Source organism: Dendrobium catenatum, unplaced genomic scaffold (genome assembly GCF_001605985.2).
Source record: "Dendrobium catenatum unplaced genomic scaffold, ASM160598v2 fragScaff_scaffold_862, whole genome shotgun sequence".
NCBI lineage: Eukaryota > Viridiplantae > Streptophyta > Magnoliopsida > Asparagales > Orchidaceae > Dendrobium > Dendrobium catenatum.
Window position 1 is genome coordinate 563,672 of NW_021319324.1, and position 17,101 is coordinate 580,772.

Below are 17,101 nucleotides of genomic sequence, written 5' to 3' on the forward strand. Positions count from 1 at the left end.
TGTATCAATATGAACATAGGATGAAAAATAAAAAGTTTTGAGGTGAGATAAACTTACCTCCTTGTCAGTCCAGGATTCCTCAGGTAAACTCTTATTAAGAGGAATAGAAAGACCACGATTGATTAGATAAATAATGGCATTTACTGCCTCTAACCAAAAATATTGCATGCAACCTCATGCTCCTGACACACTTAGTGATAGTTCTATCCATGCACCCTGCAACACTATTCTACTGTGGTGTTCTTGGAATAATGAACTCATGCTTGATCCCATTCAAAGCATAATACTCACTTCTTATCATGATGCTGAACACCATTATTTAATATGGACATTGGAGCTTTAAACCCGTCTCAATCTCAACCATGACTTTCCACTTCTTGAAAATATCAAACACATCTGACTTGTATTTTAAGAAGTATATCCATACCTATCTATTATGATCTTTAATAAACATGACAAAATAGAGAGAACCTCCAATAAAAGAAACTGACGCAGAACCTTATATATCAATATGCACTAACTCTAGTTTCTTTGACTTTACTTTTGAACTAGTTTTTGAGAACTAACATTTGTTGTTTGCCATATACACAATCTTCACAAAAATTAAAATTTAGAGATTTTAAACCAGTAAGTTTTCCTCTAGTAAGAAGTGAATGTATATCTTTCTTACTCATATGATTAAGTCTTCAATGTCAAAGACCTCAATCAACATCTAAATCAACTACTTCAATATACTATGATCTTTTATTGATAACATGCAAGGTTCCTTCAATACTTCCACGTGTTATAACCATAAACCTTTTTATCATCTTTCACTTTAAGCTGACTCATAGAAACTAAATTCATTTTCAGACAAGGAGCATGCCTAACATCCTCGAGTTTTCAAGTTAACCTATCTGGCATTCTGATATCAACATCTCCATATCCTATAATGCTATAAGACTCTTCCAGATACACTTATGCCCAAATCACCTTCTATGTAGTTCTTGAACACCTTGTTAGGACTTGCGTGAAATGAAGTACCTGAATCTGTAACCCAAGATCCAAACTAGAGACAAAATCAGAGAATCTGATTGAAACTCTTCTGTAGATACATTTGCAAAGTATCTTTTATCTTGACCCCCACGACTAGCCTTATTTAGAATTGTATAATCATTTTTCAAGCGACCATTCTTTCCATAGTTCCAACACAGCTTTTCCTCTACATGAAGTAGAATTTTCTTTCTTGGATTTAGATCTCCCTCTATTTGGATTTCTCTCTAAACCTATTTCTCTTGCTTCAACATTCAGGGCAGAATTTGAATATTCACCATTTGCCTTCCTACAAGCCTTTGATATACAACTTCTTCTAATATAGGAAATCTTCAATTTGCATCCTCTAGAATGCAAAGTTCGAACTGTTGAACTTGTCAATCTTGAATCTTGCTTCATCAATCATTACTCCCACTCAAACTGAATAACGTGATTCTGATACGAATTGTTGGAAAGTAAACGATGCAACGAAACAAACAAGGAATACGGAATTGTAGTGGAAAGAAAAGAATATCAGGATTTAAAATAGAAAATCCAAAAAATTGGGCAAAAATCAAGGAGCCACACCACACTAAGAAATCCACTATGAAAATTTGGAGAAATAGTATAGATCTCTCTACTCTCTCACTCTCTCCTTGTCTCTCCTCTCTCTTGCACCATTTTTACACAAGAATAAACATAGAGATACACCACAAACACCTATGAATGTAATCCTCAATAAAAAATGAGAAAGAAAATTGCTCTATCCGCCTCGCAGCGTCGCGGTGCCAAGTTGGATTGCCGCGACCCTCAATTCTCTCTCCTATCTGTATGACAACAATGTAGTGCTGGGGTCTGGTGCACCATAGCGCCTTAGGCAACGTTGCCACGTTGAGATTTGGAGCGTCACAGCGCTTCGCTCTATCTTTTTCCACCAAAATATGCAATGCTAGAGCGCTCTGGTACACAATGCTAGGGGTATTGTTCGAAAAAAAAAATTCAAGTGCTAGGGGAGAACTGTTCGGAAAAAAAAATCAGGTGCTAGGGGAAAACCCCCTACAACCACCCAACGAGCTCAATAAATTGAATTGAGGTCTGAGGTAATAGTACAAACTGATTAATCAACAGAATCAGATTCCACACAGAACTAACAAGCTTATAACAATATTAATTGATAATTATCAATGGTGATTCTAAAAAAGATGGATATTTAGTTTCTATTTTTGTTCTATTATCCTAAACCATTCATGTTCTTTGAGTTTCCTACATTGTACTAACTTTTCACTTTAAAAGATGCATCACCTATCATAATTAATCAAATTTTCTTATAGTAGTTATCTTGTATATGCATCTTGATAGCAGTTATGATGTAGAACAATGTGGCGAGCTAGAGATGGGGATATTGATTTAAGGGATTAAAAAACTTGTTAATATAGGAAATTTAATTAAGGGAGGATTTTGAATTAACTCCTAATTAAAAAAATTCAAATTAGCCTGATTTGAGGGGGCTTCCTTAAATAACTTATAATATTTTAAGAAGCAATTTCAAATTCATATAGATTGGAATCTGAAATTTAAAATTTCCTAAATTAAGATTCACCCAATATGGAAGGTAATGAATACCCAATTTGAAATTGTGGAGGCAATGTAAAGGGAGATTTAAATTTGAATCTTCTCTAAATAAAGGAGAGAGGGAAGTGTGGGCCAGCCCTTTATTGAGGACTTAATTGGATGATAAAAAGAAGGGTTGTCAAGTTAGGCAATTTAAATTTGGAAAGGATATTTAAATTATCTCCCACTTAAATTCAAATAGACATGATTTGAGGGACTTTTCTAATTTAGGTTTCCTCCTTTAGGAAATAAAATTAAAATTCAAATTCAATTGAATATGAAATTAGATAGTTTCCAAAATTAAATGGAGCTATTTTAGGAAAGGTTTGAATGCTGAATTTTGAATTTGGAGCCAAAGGGAGGGGGTGTTGGCTGGCAGCCTTGGGAATGGGATTGGGGTTGGCAGTTGGTTGATGTTCGGTCTTGGCGTTGGGTGGAGGGTCTCGGCCAAGGTAGGAAATGCAAAGGGGGGTGACTGCTAGGGTTGAAGAAGGGAGGGAAGTTGGTTACGGGTTTGGGACAAGGTGGTCAGCGGCAAGGTTTAAAATTGCGTAATTAAGCCTTGAGGCGGTGTGAGGCGTAAGCCTCACGGACGCAGAATTGCGTAAATAAGAATTTGAAAATCCAAAACACACAAAAAAATAAAAAAATCAAAAACCATATATTTTCTTTCACTTGAAAAATCTAACCCTAAACTAAAAAAAATACCTAAAATCGATTGTGGAGTACTCCTAGAGGGCGGCCGGACACTTCAAATTCGCCGGCGGGAAGGGAAGCCGACCGTGCGAGAACCCCTCTGTTTCGCGAACACAGGCTGCGGGAAGCGAAATTTCGGGATAACCTGGAGGTCGTGCGGGATTAAGGGGAGAAAATGCTTCATTTTAAATGGGTGGGGCCGGTTCTATGAGGCGTACGCCTCACCCAGAATTGCGCAATTGCGCCTCTGAGGCGCGCCTCAGACCAGGTGAGGCGTACGCCTCTGCCAGGAGAGGAATTGCGTAAGCCTCGAGGCGTTTTTGGGTCAAATTGCGCAGAGGCGTGCCTCTTATTGAGCAATTTTAAACAGAGGTCAGCGGTTTTGGATGAGGGCAGAGGGTTAGGTGGGTCTCGGTCAAGGTGGAAAGAGGGAGTTAGGGGCAGCGGCTAGAAGAAAGAAGAAGGGGAATTAGATAAGATGATAAATCACGAGTCCGGACGCTTCCTGAGGTTGATGGGTAATATTTTGCCCTCATCTAGGGACTTCAAACCATGAGCCCGGACGCTTCCTGCGATTGGTGGCTATTGCGTTGCCATCACATAGGGACTTCAACTCTTATAAGAACTATCAATGCTCTTAAGAACAAAGTGCAGAATTTTCTCTTAATAATCATCCATCCCCTCAAAAAGAAGATGAGGGGGCTATAAATAGCCAAAATACAAGACAAATGACAAAAGTGCCCATCGGGTCACATAGGCCTACTCCCTCAAGTAAGGGTAAAAACAGAAGATGCATAAATAAATCAAAATACAAATAATAACTCAAAATAAAATGGTACAATCGTGGTCGTTGATCTTCAGCTTCTCTGATAAATTTTCATGGTTGGATGTCCTCAATCCTCATCATTCTCTCAGGGTGGAAAAAGAGCTCTACTCTATCGAGTACGCATCCCGGGAATGCAACCATGCTCTGATACCAAAATAATGTAAAACCAAGCTAGTCATGATTGGGGTGGGATTATTGATTTAATAGAGTTGCCAATTATAATCTCTCAGTTAAGGAAATATGAATTAAATCAAATCCCAAATCTGAAGTTAATTTGGAGTAATTGATTGACAGACTTAATTGGGAGGAGCAAAAGGGGAAAGGGAGAGAGGGAGAGGCCGACCCTTTTGATGGATACTTGATTGGAGTGTTTTATAACTTTTTTTTTTATTTTATTTTTGAGTGCTTTATAACTTGGTTAGAAAATATTTGGAATGACCTTTCTTTATTAGATTTAAATGAGAATTTGACTTTTAATAGGACATAATGGAGGAAAAGGATTCATGTAGCCGACCCCACGTAGTGGGATAAAGGCTTGATGTTGTTGTTGTTGTGAGTGTTTTATAACTTGTTAATCATAGGCTGTCAATTATGGGAGGGGAAATTAAGGCCAATCTCCCATTAAATTCAAATTAGTATGATATGTGGAGATTTCTTAATATAACTCATGTTATTTTAGGAAAGGGATTTCAGATTTTGAATAAATTAAAATCTGATTTGATAACCTTCCTAATTTAAAATGCGCTAATTATATAAAGTAGTAACTATGCATTTGAAATTTAAAATTTGAAATCAAAAGGGAGAGGTGGGGTGTTTAATTCTTGTCAGTCTTGAAATATTAATTAAGAAAAGAAATTATGATAATTATCTATTTGAATTTCAAATAGTATGATTGGAAGGGCTTTCCTAACATAACTCTTTTCTTTTAGGAAAGAGATTTCAAATTCAAATTCCTTCCTAAAATACAAATAACATCATCATCAACAACAACAACATCAAGCCTTTATCCCACTACGTGGGGTTGGCTACATGAAGTCAAATTCTCGTTTAAATTTAATAAAGAAAGATCATTTCTAGTATTTTCTAACCAAGTCTTTCTAGGTCTGCCTCTACCTTTCTTAACATAAGTCAAATCTAATACCTCTACTTTCTTAACCGGGTCATCGGAAGGCCGCCATTTTATGTGACCAAACCATCTAAGGCTACTCTCTCTAATCTTATCTTCTACTGGAGCTACTCCAACATTTTCACGTATATGTTCATTTCGTATCCTTCTTAAAATAAGATAAGTTATTTAAGGAAGCCCCCTCAAATAAGCTAATTTGAATTTTTTTAATTAGAAGTTAATTCAAAATTGTTAATTAAATTTCATATGTTGGCAAGTCTTTTAATTCCTCAAATCAATGTCCCCATCTCTAGCTCGCCAGATCGTTCTACATCAATTTGGTATCAGAGCGAGATGAAGGTGGCGGCTAGGGGAGAAGGAGAGGGAGTCAGTGGAGAAGATAAACCACGAGCCTGGACGCTTCCTGTGGCTGATGGGTAATACTTTGCACTCACCTAGGGACTTCAAACGACGAGCCCAGACGCTTCCTGCCACTGGTGGGTAGTACGTTGCCCTCACATAGGGACTTCAATTCTCATATTAACTCTCAAAGCTCTTAAGAACAAAGTGCAGAATTTTCTCTTAATAATCATCCATCCCCTCAAAAAGAAGATGAGGGGGCTATAAATAGCCAAAATGCAATAATAAGACAATGGACAAAAGTCCCCCTGGGGTCATATAGGCCTACTCTCTCAAGTGAGGGTAAAAACAGAAAAATGCATAAATAAATCAAAATACAAATAATAACTAAAAATAAAGTTATACAATCATGACCGTCGATCTTCAGCTTCTCTGATAAATTTTCGTGGTTGGATGTACTCATCAAATTATAAACATCTTGATGGCAAATATAAAAGAATATAGACATGTAATGCAATCCTACCTTGATTGGAAAATCTTTGATTATTGGAAAACTGCTTTTAATGTTAGGAATTGTTGTGTCATGTGTGTTTTATAACTTAAATGTACTTTGATAGACTTTTTTTCTCTTTAAAGCCTACCAAATCAATTCATTTGAAACCTGATCATGTCTTCTATTGATCCATAGCAACTCATATCAAGATCATTTTGTTGTTGTTTATATTATTCATCAAGAATCTAAGAAAAAAACTAATCCACATAGTTGATTTTTTATGGCATAAAGTTGAATTGATACTTTACAAACATGATTTGAGACTATGTTCCTTAATCCTTTACATAACTTAATTGTATGACTCATAAGCTTGAAACTCCTCTAATTACCATATAGCTGATAATCTGCTTTGTGCTCGACAAATTGGCACTAAAATGTTTTCTTTAATATTTCATGAAAGGAATTTGTTGCCCTTGCCCTAAGTACTCTACTATACTCATTTAATCTATATGAGGCTTAAATTTCATATTTCTCTAATTATGATATATCTGACTATTCATGTGCTAAAGAAAACTCTGAAATGTTTTCTTTAATATTTCATTAAAGGAGTTTTCCGGCCAAATTATGCTACTTTCTTCCATAATTCATTTAATCTCTAGCTCATTTGGACCTAATTCTGTACTTTTTATGCATCTTTTTAAAAATTAACTTATAATTTTTTTATCAATCTACATAATATTTCATAATCCTGCTAATTTTGCTCTAATTTTTGTATTGATATTCACATCTAATTATTTCTCTTATTAGCATTTTGATGTTGTCTTGAACCAAGTATGGAATTCACAATTGCAGATCTCACTTTCTATGATGATTTTGTGAACTATTGTATAAAATTATTCAACATTGCCTCATGATCATGTCGCAGTTACATTGATGATGGTCCCAAACATCTGACAGTTTCGATGTTACTGGAGTTTTCTTGTGACATGATGCCATTACATAACATAAACATCAGAATTTCTCACTTTATTATTTATGCCTTCTCCATTTAATTTGGAAACAATCATCTTGGTTTGAATATATCTTAAATGCAATCGTGCTTGCTTAGATGGATATCTAATTCTAAATAACAGATGTGTTGTGAGTGGTGCTGGGAAGATAGCAATGCATGTCCTCGAGAAGCTTCTTGCTTGTGGTGCTATACCCATCACAATCTCAGGTAGTGTTTAGCACCTGATTAAAGCTTTACTATATAAGGGAATAATGTTAGGAGGTAGCTCTGTAATGATTTAAACTCTTGCAGTTGTATATATTCATTTTCTATCCGGTAATGAACTTTCTTTTATTTTATTGTGTTTACTGGATCTTTTGTTAATGCTTTTGTTTCTTATTCTTTTATTTTATTGCGTTTACTATATCTTTTGTTAGTGTTTTTTTTTTTTTGAACTATTGTTAGGTTATGGTGCATCTTCACAAGTTTAAATTGTTACATCTATGTATAAAAACTGATTCTAGGTTGTCCCACGACTCTTGTTCTGTACTTTCATGGTTGTTGTGGATGAGCTACCATCAATAAAGCCAAAGATTACTAGGGCTATGCTACAATACGGATGTGGGGATTTGGGTACCCTCCAAAAACTATGAATCAAACACATTTTAGGGGCATATTAATGAATATTAAAATGTCACTAAGAATAAATTAGAGAAGGTGGCATGATATAGAGAAGAAAAGAGAGATTCATGAGCAAGAGAGTAGGACACATAAATTGGAGAATTCTTAGGAGAGGGATGGGCAAATAATGAAGAAACTATAAAAAATGATAAGTGAACTTGTTTACGAGAGAAGGTGGAACTAAAAAAGCCTAAAAAAATTGAAATATGTAGTCTTGTTCCTATCGTATCTTAGTCACCTTCCTCTCCCTTTTTTTCGGCAGAGAAATTAATGGGGCACTATGGGCTTTAAAAGAAACTCAATTGGGTTGCGGTAGAAGGTTAGTTGTTACCGATCAACATATTTTATAAGCATATGAGAATCAATGGAAGACAGGTTTTATTTACCAGAGATTTCCCCGAAGTAATATAATAGAACTAATTAGAGTTTATTGAGTTTATGGGGTTTGGGATTTTCCATAAAAGCAAACTCTTATGGTTAATTAAAAGTCTCAAAAACTCAATTAAAGCCAATGCCTGGTTCTTTCCTATTGCATGCACACAGGGAAACAAAAGCAGAAATTGAAGGAAATAATTACAAATGAATGATGCAATGCATGCCAAAGTTTAGCTAGATTTCTTACTTCTCTAGTAGATTAGGGATTTCCAAGCTTAGCCAAAGTTCACAATGATTGAATTCTTACCACAGTAATAAAAATGTGATCAACATTTTAGATTTGATGCTTTTATGTCTCATCTGACTCATTTTAGAATGCGAGTTTTACAGTTACTTGAGGGGTGAGTTTAAGACAAAAACCTGACTTTCAATATCACATTGTGATAAAGCCATGAACTTAAAATTTATTTTAGGGACGTAGCGCTCTATTATGTTACAAGAGAGTTTCCCAAGGAGGGTCTTACAATAGAAACCCTACCTAGACTAACATGTTCGGTTTAGGATTGCGCAGTATTATTCTTCTGCTAGTAAATATTTCTACTATGGATCTTACAATCAAGAGGCTTGATAATTTGGTCTCATATCTTTTCTGAACCAAAAACACGAATTAACCCTCCTACCTGAATTATATGCAGGATAAGCTGATTGTTATTTTTTGCAAGTGAGACTTGCAATGATTCCTAGCTAAGCAAGAGTGTGGGTTTGGATGCAAAGATTAATGCAATTTTCTTTGATAGTTGTGGGCTCTAAAAATTTGCGCCCAGGCCTCCCCTGCTTTTCTTGGGAAGAGTTTTAACATATTAGGTTCCAGGGTAAATTTTCAGAAGGCATATTGGGTTTTAAATAAGACACTACCCAGAGATTTCGCCCTCATTTTGCGAGGACTTTATAATATGGGTTCTAGTTTCCTATTGATGCAAACCCATATAGTTAATTACCCCTCCCGATAGTGAGAGAGAACTTTCAATTAAGGCTAATCGTCAAAGGAATACATCGTATCCATAGATACGTGATATCCGACGTATAGTAGTAGCATTGGGTTTAGGTATTTGTAAATTTTATATTTAAAATTAAAAATTTCACCATCTTGCACTTAAAGCGGATGTTGGGGGGACTGATGATGAGCCTGATTAAGATCCCGTGGTTCCGTAGTCTCGAGCCATCATGGTCCCATATATACTTTATCAGAGGAGGAAGTCGACCCAGCCTGACAGAAGGATTCTTGTCAGCATCCATGGGTTGTGTCGTCCAAGGGTACTTTGTAGACTTGGGGTGGATGTTTGTCTAAGGGGATAAATTTGAATTCACTTTAGCTAACAGAGGGCTTTGTGCCCTATCGGGTATATCCTATTGATTCATATCTCAAGGATTTAACACAATTGGGGGGCATACGGGCGCTAGCCATGATCGTAATATATTGGTGTCGTTTGGGGGCAAACCGCCTGATACAGACGCCCCAGTCATAACCGTTTACCTGCGGTGCCATTTAGCAGCAAAACTCATGGTGTAGTGCCATTTGGCGGCAAAACCACCAGTTAGAGGACTCCTGCCACATCCTTACTAGCAAGAAACAGATTGAGAATTAATCCTAATTATATTTTTAATCAGATGCTATCTCCTTTTTAGTTGTAGTTTTTAATTTGTCTACCTCGGCTAACATTTGCAGAGGGTGGATTAGTGTTTGTGCTTTAAGTGTTTGGTGATTAGTTTTAATTTTAAATATCTCGAATTTTGGATTCTTGGAGTTTTGAATTTTATGGGAATTTGGGTAATATTTTAAATATTTGTGATCCCATTCGGTTGAGGTTTACATTCAACACGATCATCATCGCGGTGTTTGCGGTTATTTCAAAATATTTATATTTTATGGGAGTTTGAGGGCATTTGAAAATATATGAACCTCTCCGGTTAAGATTTACATTCAACATGACTATCATCGGGGAAATTAATGGGTTATATTTTTGTTTATTGAACTTTGTCAACTCTGTATGCTTTGCCTACAGAGGATCGAGTTCGAATCTAAATTCATTTCTTAGACCGCGCAGCCTCTTTGGACGTCACGTGTGTATTGACAACACGCTCATCGGGGTTCATACGAGTATATGCTATTAGAAGCATTTCGCACGATGCATTCACATGTGTATCTTATACGGTTTTTGAAATGCAATTGTTATGTCAATTGACACACCATAGTGAAACTGGTGGGGGCAAGAAATATAGGGAGCCTATACCCCTCGCCCACACGGGAGATTTGTGTCCTTAAACCGACGACAACCCACTAAATCATGAATGATGATGACTAAGATGAGGAAGAACAAACTCTTACATTTCAAATTAAACTAAAAAGAAGAAATTAAAAGACTACAAATGACGATCTAACAAACTCGAATCAAAAATCAAAGATACCCTAAAGTTGCTTCACTTAGAGAAGAGGGATACAGGTGGAGTGGCACTTCGGAGAGACGAAAGAGGTTAGAAGCCAAGACGAAATGTTGGAAAGAGCTCGCAAGATTTCTGGAGGGGATGAGAAAGATGACGGACAAAGCTCGCAAGCTTTTCCAATGAAACCCGCAGGTTCACATTTCCAAAAATCACATATCATTCACTATCTTTAAAACATTACAAGCCCCTCATATTTATAGGTATGAAAGGGGAATACAAAAGGACACTAACAATGAATTCACATAGGAATTCTAAACATCACAAACATTAAAACCCAAATGCTTTTCACGGAAAAATAGCCCAAGCCCAAGAATCGAAGGAGTAGCCGCGGGAGACAAGGAGGCCGCACGGAACCAAGGCGCCACATCCACGGGAAACATCCCAGGCTCGGAAAACCAGCAGTCGGCCAAAATTCCTAGGAGCAAAGGCACAAAAAACTAATGCTCATGGTGGAAGCAAGGAGCCACACATGCGAAATAACATATCTTGGAATTCGAAAGACCGGTTTGGAATTCCAAGGGACAAACATAATTAAAGACATAAAACAATAAAAAGTACATTTAATAAAAGATAACTGTGAACTAAAATGTTAGCTAATAATGAGCTAACTCTTAGTTCAATAAGTGAACTAAAGACCAGCTCATAAATGAGCTAAAATTTCAGCTCAATTTTGACTGAGCTTGTAAACTCGAGGGAGGCCAAAATTGATTTATTTTGGACATGAGTTGACCCCCCTTTGCCTACATCAGAAACCCCATGCATATGCATGAGAACGATTTTTGAAGTATAATTTGTGTCAAATGACACTGAAGTGAAACCCTCTGCATATTCAAGAGGACGATTTTTGAAGTAAAATTATAGTGTCAAATGATGCACTGGAGTGAAACCCTCGGCATATGCAGGAGGATGATTTTTGAAGCACAATTACAATGTCAAATAATATATTGGAGTGAAACCCTTTGCATATGTAGGAAGAAAATTTTGGAAGTGCAATTACAGTGTTAAATGACATACTTGAGTGAAACCCTCTACATCTTACCAATGCAAGCAAGAGGCCATTTTGGAATGCAATAGTGATGTCGGAATGACACGCTAGAATGAAATCCTCGGCATCGTACCGATGCATGCTAGGGTTCTTTTTGGAGTGCAATAGCAATGTCGAGGCAATATGTTAGAATGAAATCCTCAGCATCCTATAAATGTATGCGGAGAGGTTATCTTTGGAACATAGTAACAATGTCAAGTGACATGCCCATATAATGCATTCTACAAGTTATGACACATGCATATGGAACATATTATCATGCAAGTGCAATGCATATATAATGGGGCATTTTTAGAATATTTGCATGCGATGCAAGGGGTGTCTGGATGTATAGATGACTATTAGGGCTAAATGCGCGGAATTTTATTTTGACTTTGTTGATGCCTTTTGTCTGCTTGTATGACTGTTGAAGATCTGGTGGCGTGACGTTGCGCTTTAGCGGTCTTTAATTTTTTACCATCGATTCCCTGGTTTTGCTTATAAGTGCATCCGAATTCCATTAGATACCTCATTGTTTTGATGTAAGCTCCCTTTCATCATTCTTCGAGAGATTAGACCCACATATCAACTGATTCTTACTTAGATTGGGTAAAGACATCTAAACGACATGAGGTCATTTTTGTGAGAGATAAGGTATCATAAGCTGATGAGACCAAAGGTTTGACTGATGTATCGTTGGCTCTCCTTGTTTCCAGTTAGCAATAAGGTATTCTCCTCGAAGCATAAACAAGGCAAAATGCCAGGTCATCTATAATGTCTCAGTGACATTCTAGTATCTGATATGCACATCGTACATAGAAGCTTCTCTTACGACTTCAGGATAGTGTACTCGAAGGGCCTATTCTATGTATTTATGACACATATATAGGATGCTGAGTTACGAGGGGCTTGATCTCCGAGTCTTCACTCGAATGACGCGGCATATTTTTGGGAGCTCCAGCATTTCTTAAGAGATGATAGAATGAGACGTCTTTTCTTCTTCAACTGCTCATTCTTTGATTCTATAGAATCATTGATAAAATCATTCAATCTTGTGTTACAATGTTGCAACTAGGGCTTTCTGCTGTTAGTAGATTAGCGAGTTCCCTGTAGCATCTTTCAAACACTTGCAGTTGCTAGAAGTCTTTGGTATCTCTATAGATATGATAAGATGAAACACCTCTTCAACTGATTATTCTTTGATTCTACAGAATCATTTTGCTATGTATACTTAATGTCACATTCGGGGTCTTCTTTTGATGACGTATCAATGGGCTTTCCCCATACATCAAGTCGCCTTTATTCCCAACTATCCTTGTCAAGGTCTTTGAGGTTATCAATTAGAGGACTTTAAATGTACTTGATCAACAAAACTTTCAACTCTGATAGAGTGAACATGCTTCTGTGTTTATAAGGGACTCTACCATACTCGTAGCATCTCAATTATCATTGCTTCTAATTGTTGTACGTATTTGTGTGCACAGGGGATTCGTCATACTCACGATATAGCTGTTGTTGTTATCCACAAATAGATCATATTAGCCGCCTATGCTCTCATTCAAATTAGTGCGTTCATCTATGTTGCATCACTGCTGACTGCATGAATCTCCTCGCATTTGCATGCTGCGGCAGGCTACTGGATGAGTTGCATTTATCACTGACTTCTACACATATTGATTGATGAATTACCATATCCACTGTCGTCATTCATTAGCAAATTGGTGCATTCGCTTATCAGCAATTGACGGTTTCTTGTAGGTGGGTTATTCCCACTCTTATCCTTCTTTCCTTCATTTCTAATCAGACTGTATTCTTCGCATATGATTGTGGATAAATCATCATGTCATTGTCTCCTGCAGTTGCCTATGGACCAACCACTGCATGCTCTTCGTAATCGAGCGACAATGATTACTTTGCATTTGCTTCAAAATTTGTGTTCGTCTCTTGGTTGGAAATTCATTGCATGATTGCTCTTTATAGCTTGCATGGTTAAATGTGCTTGTAGGGTACTATTATTGTGGACTGCATGGACACTCTAGTGTTTATTGCATGCTATATGTACTTGCATCATATCCACTCACTATTCAAAAGTAGTGTTTATGTCTTGTTGGTAGTAGCATTAGTTGCATGAGTTATTGACGTTGACTTCAAGGCATTGCTGCATTCAATGCCTTTTGCTTGCTATTATTTTCTTTTGATTTTTTATGCATTCTGCGGTCGACTGTTGTTGCTTGCAAGTATAATGCACTTAACTGTATGGGACTATTATAGGAGTCTATTACATTTATCATGCTATTATTCATCACGAGTTCCCTGCTTGTTCACTTGTACTTGTTTGAATGCATTAAATTTATTATTTGAAATTTGCATTTTAATTTTGATTGCGCATTTTAATGTTTAGGTTCCAACTCCGCATAATTTAGTTCAAGTTTGGTCCAATGATTAAAATTGCGTATTCGGGTATTGAGGCTTTTTTCATTCGTGAGGCGAGGCGTAAGCCTCAAGGCGTTTTGAGGCGTAAGCCTCAAAATCAAAAGATTGCGTAAACAGAAAATGATAAATTTTTTATATACTAATGAGTGAATAATATAAAACATAAAAAAGCATTAGATATTAAGTGAAATCAAAATATCCCAATAATAAGACAACATTAAATATAGTTCAACTCAAAATTCTATCTTTCCCAAATCCAGTATTCTTTTTCATTAACATATAATTCAAATTACCAAAAATAAATAGCAATGACATATCACATAAGAACTCACAAGTCATCAACATTGTCATCACTAAGGGGTTCTTCATGTGAATCATCATTATGATGAACTACTCTCTCGCCTTCCTCCTCTTCTATAGAGTCCAATGTCGGGCATTTACTTCAAGATTTATGTAAGTTTTAATATATATAGCGTGAGGCGTAAGCCTCATGCCAGTGAGGCGAGGCGGGCCTCAACCAAGTTGAGGAACAAGCCTCATAAAAAAAACTCGAGGCGTAAGCATCGAGGCGTTTTTTATTGGAATTGCGCAAAGGCGGGCCTCATATTGCACAATTTTAAACCATGGTTTGGTCCCCTATCGTTCATAGAAGTTCCATGTGCAGTTGTTCAAGTTCAGTGCTTATGTTGAAGTACAGATCCTCTTTCACTTGAAATTTCGGCACCATCCTGGCGTATCCCCCATTTGGGGGAAGTGTGGGGAGCTGGGTCTTCCCACTATGCTACAAGAGCGTGTATAGTAAGTGTCGTGCGACACCGTGGCCAGAGTCTTCAATCCCACCACGCCAAGAAAGACGTGTATGTGTCTTTAGGGTACCTGTTTGAAATGCACAGTTGTTTACCCTCCAGCAATGAGGCATATAGTGGTACTTAAAGTTGTCCCCGCCACGCTAAGAAAAAAAGTGTGTATAGGGCCTACCCGCCTTATCACAAGTGTCGCACCAGGTTCCCTCCTACCATGCTAAGAAAAGCATATATAGGTGGTTGCCCGACGCGTCACGCGCGCTCTGAGGATAGGTTTGGATCTTTATACCTACGCAGGGGTTAACGGTGGTGACATCGTCGATGTTGTCAGCATTGTTGATTGTGTCGGCTGTGTTAGGGGTGTTGGCACGCATATCAAGGCACATTTCTTTTCTCTCTTTTTTATTATTAATTATAATTAATTATGTTTAATAAAAATTAATTATAATTAAACTACAGGAATTGAGCAGGATTTATGATAAATCCTTTAATCCTGTTAACAGGATTTATATAGTATTTGAATAGGATTTATGCAATATTTGAGTTGGATTTAAGTAGAATTAGGGAATTGTTAAATCTCACAGCGAGCAAAATCCTCTATTTCCCTCTTTTTGCCTTAAATCCAGGGTTTATTAAACCCTCTAATTCGGCGGGTTTACGGGATTTGGAAGAAGAAACGTGTGAGAGGGAGAAAGATAGCTACCTTCGCAGCAAGCAAGCTCTAGTTGTCGTTGTTACTTCCGATTGAACAGACGAACAGTGAGAAGACGTTGAGTGGTCGGAAGGTCGGTTCGATTTGTGTGGCTTCGACGGTTCGAGGTTTGGTTCGACGGGGTAGATCGGGGGCTTTGGGTGTGACGAAAGGTAAGGGAGGAGGTTGGGTGTGCGGCTAGGGCTCCGGTTGGGGTTGAAGCTTGGACGTGGAGCTTGCAGAAGGAGCTTCGGCAGAGCAGGGGTTGGCGAGTGGGAGTTTTGTGTGAAAGGAGCTTCATGTGCTTTGCGGGTTCGGAAGAGGTAGCGAAGCTTAAGGCTTCATTTCTCCCATCTTTTAATGACGAGGTAGGGAGACATGCTAAGATCGTGCAAGATGCGGCGTTGACGTGCATCATGTGGAGCTTGACGTACCAAGGGCTTCGTCGGACGTCTGAACATGTACGTGATTTTTTTTTTTGGTCATCGGATACTGGCCAACAATAGTTTTCCTATTGGTGAACATTAAATACATGCTGACTGACAAATTTTGCATATGTTGTTAATCAGATAGGATTTGCTAATAAACAACAAATCTTTTTCCAAAATTATCAGTAGAATAATTCATCATATCCACTTTATAGCCTTTGAGAGCTTGTTCTGTTTTTGATGGAATATGGATGATCTAGTTCATATGTTTTGAAATGATTGAGTGGTTGCGTTTTTTTTCTGTTTGAAAAAACTTTTGAATGCTTTTAGTTCAATTGTCAGCATTATATTTAGACCTAAGAGCTTAGTCGTAATGATTGATTTTCAGCCCACTACGCAACTTTTATATGAAAGCTGTAAACAAGAAATGTGCCGAATTTAAAATTACATTTCTCTCATTGCTAAATGGCTATTTTCTTTTGAGCTTTGTAATATGCATCCCATACACTAGGTATGCAGGTGGGTTATGCTTAAAATAATACATCCCAAGCATAGACATACAAACGATCTTTGATTTGTACCTGCATGCGTAAAGGTCTTATTTTCTATACATTTTATTTAAGCCTGAGCTCAAGATAACCTATAACTTTCATTTTATTGTGGAGTGTAGTGTGTTCTTATGTGGTTTGCCCACAAATGAATGTAATAGACTGCAATTGCTTAAGTTTTTAATGTTTTAGGATTGCAAGGACTTAAATGATTTAAGATTTAGTTTAATAAGATCATTTAAAAATACTTGAATTTAATTTTGGTATTTCAAAGTATTTGACTTTAATAGGGTCTATCATATCATTTTTTTAGACAACAATTATTGAAGAGTTTTGAAATTTTGATTTTAAAAATATTTGAATTTTGGATCTATTTTAGAAGCTAAGCTCTTTTGACCATTGCAGTATATGTTTCAATGTTACCACCTTCTAACATCATACAGTACATTTTAGTTCATTGATGAATGCTTTCCCACTATGAATATGGCGTGTTGCACAAGGCTAACTACAGATTTGCATAAGT

The 17,101-nt window shown here is 37.0% G+C and overlaps 1 protein-coding gene across 1 annotated transcript in view; it reads left to right on the top strand.

Moving 5' to 3' along the window:
• The window catches only part of LOC110105901 (NADP-specific glutamate dehydrogenase), a 101,411-nt gene that overhangs the window by 66,013 nt on the left and 18,297 nt on the right, over positions 1-17,101 (top strand). The window contains exon 10 of the mRNA XM_020835584.2: positions 7,236-7,321. Coding sequence (XP_020691243.1) covers positions 7,236-7,321 — 86 coding nt within the window. The remainder of the gene's footprint in view (positions 1-7,235; positions 7,322-17,101) is intronic.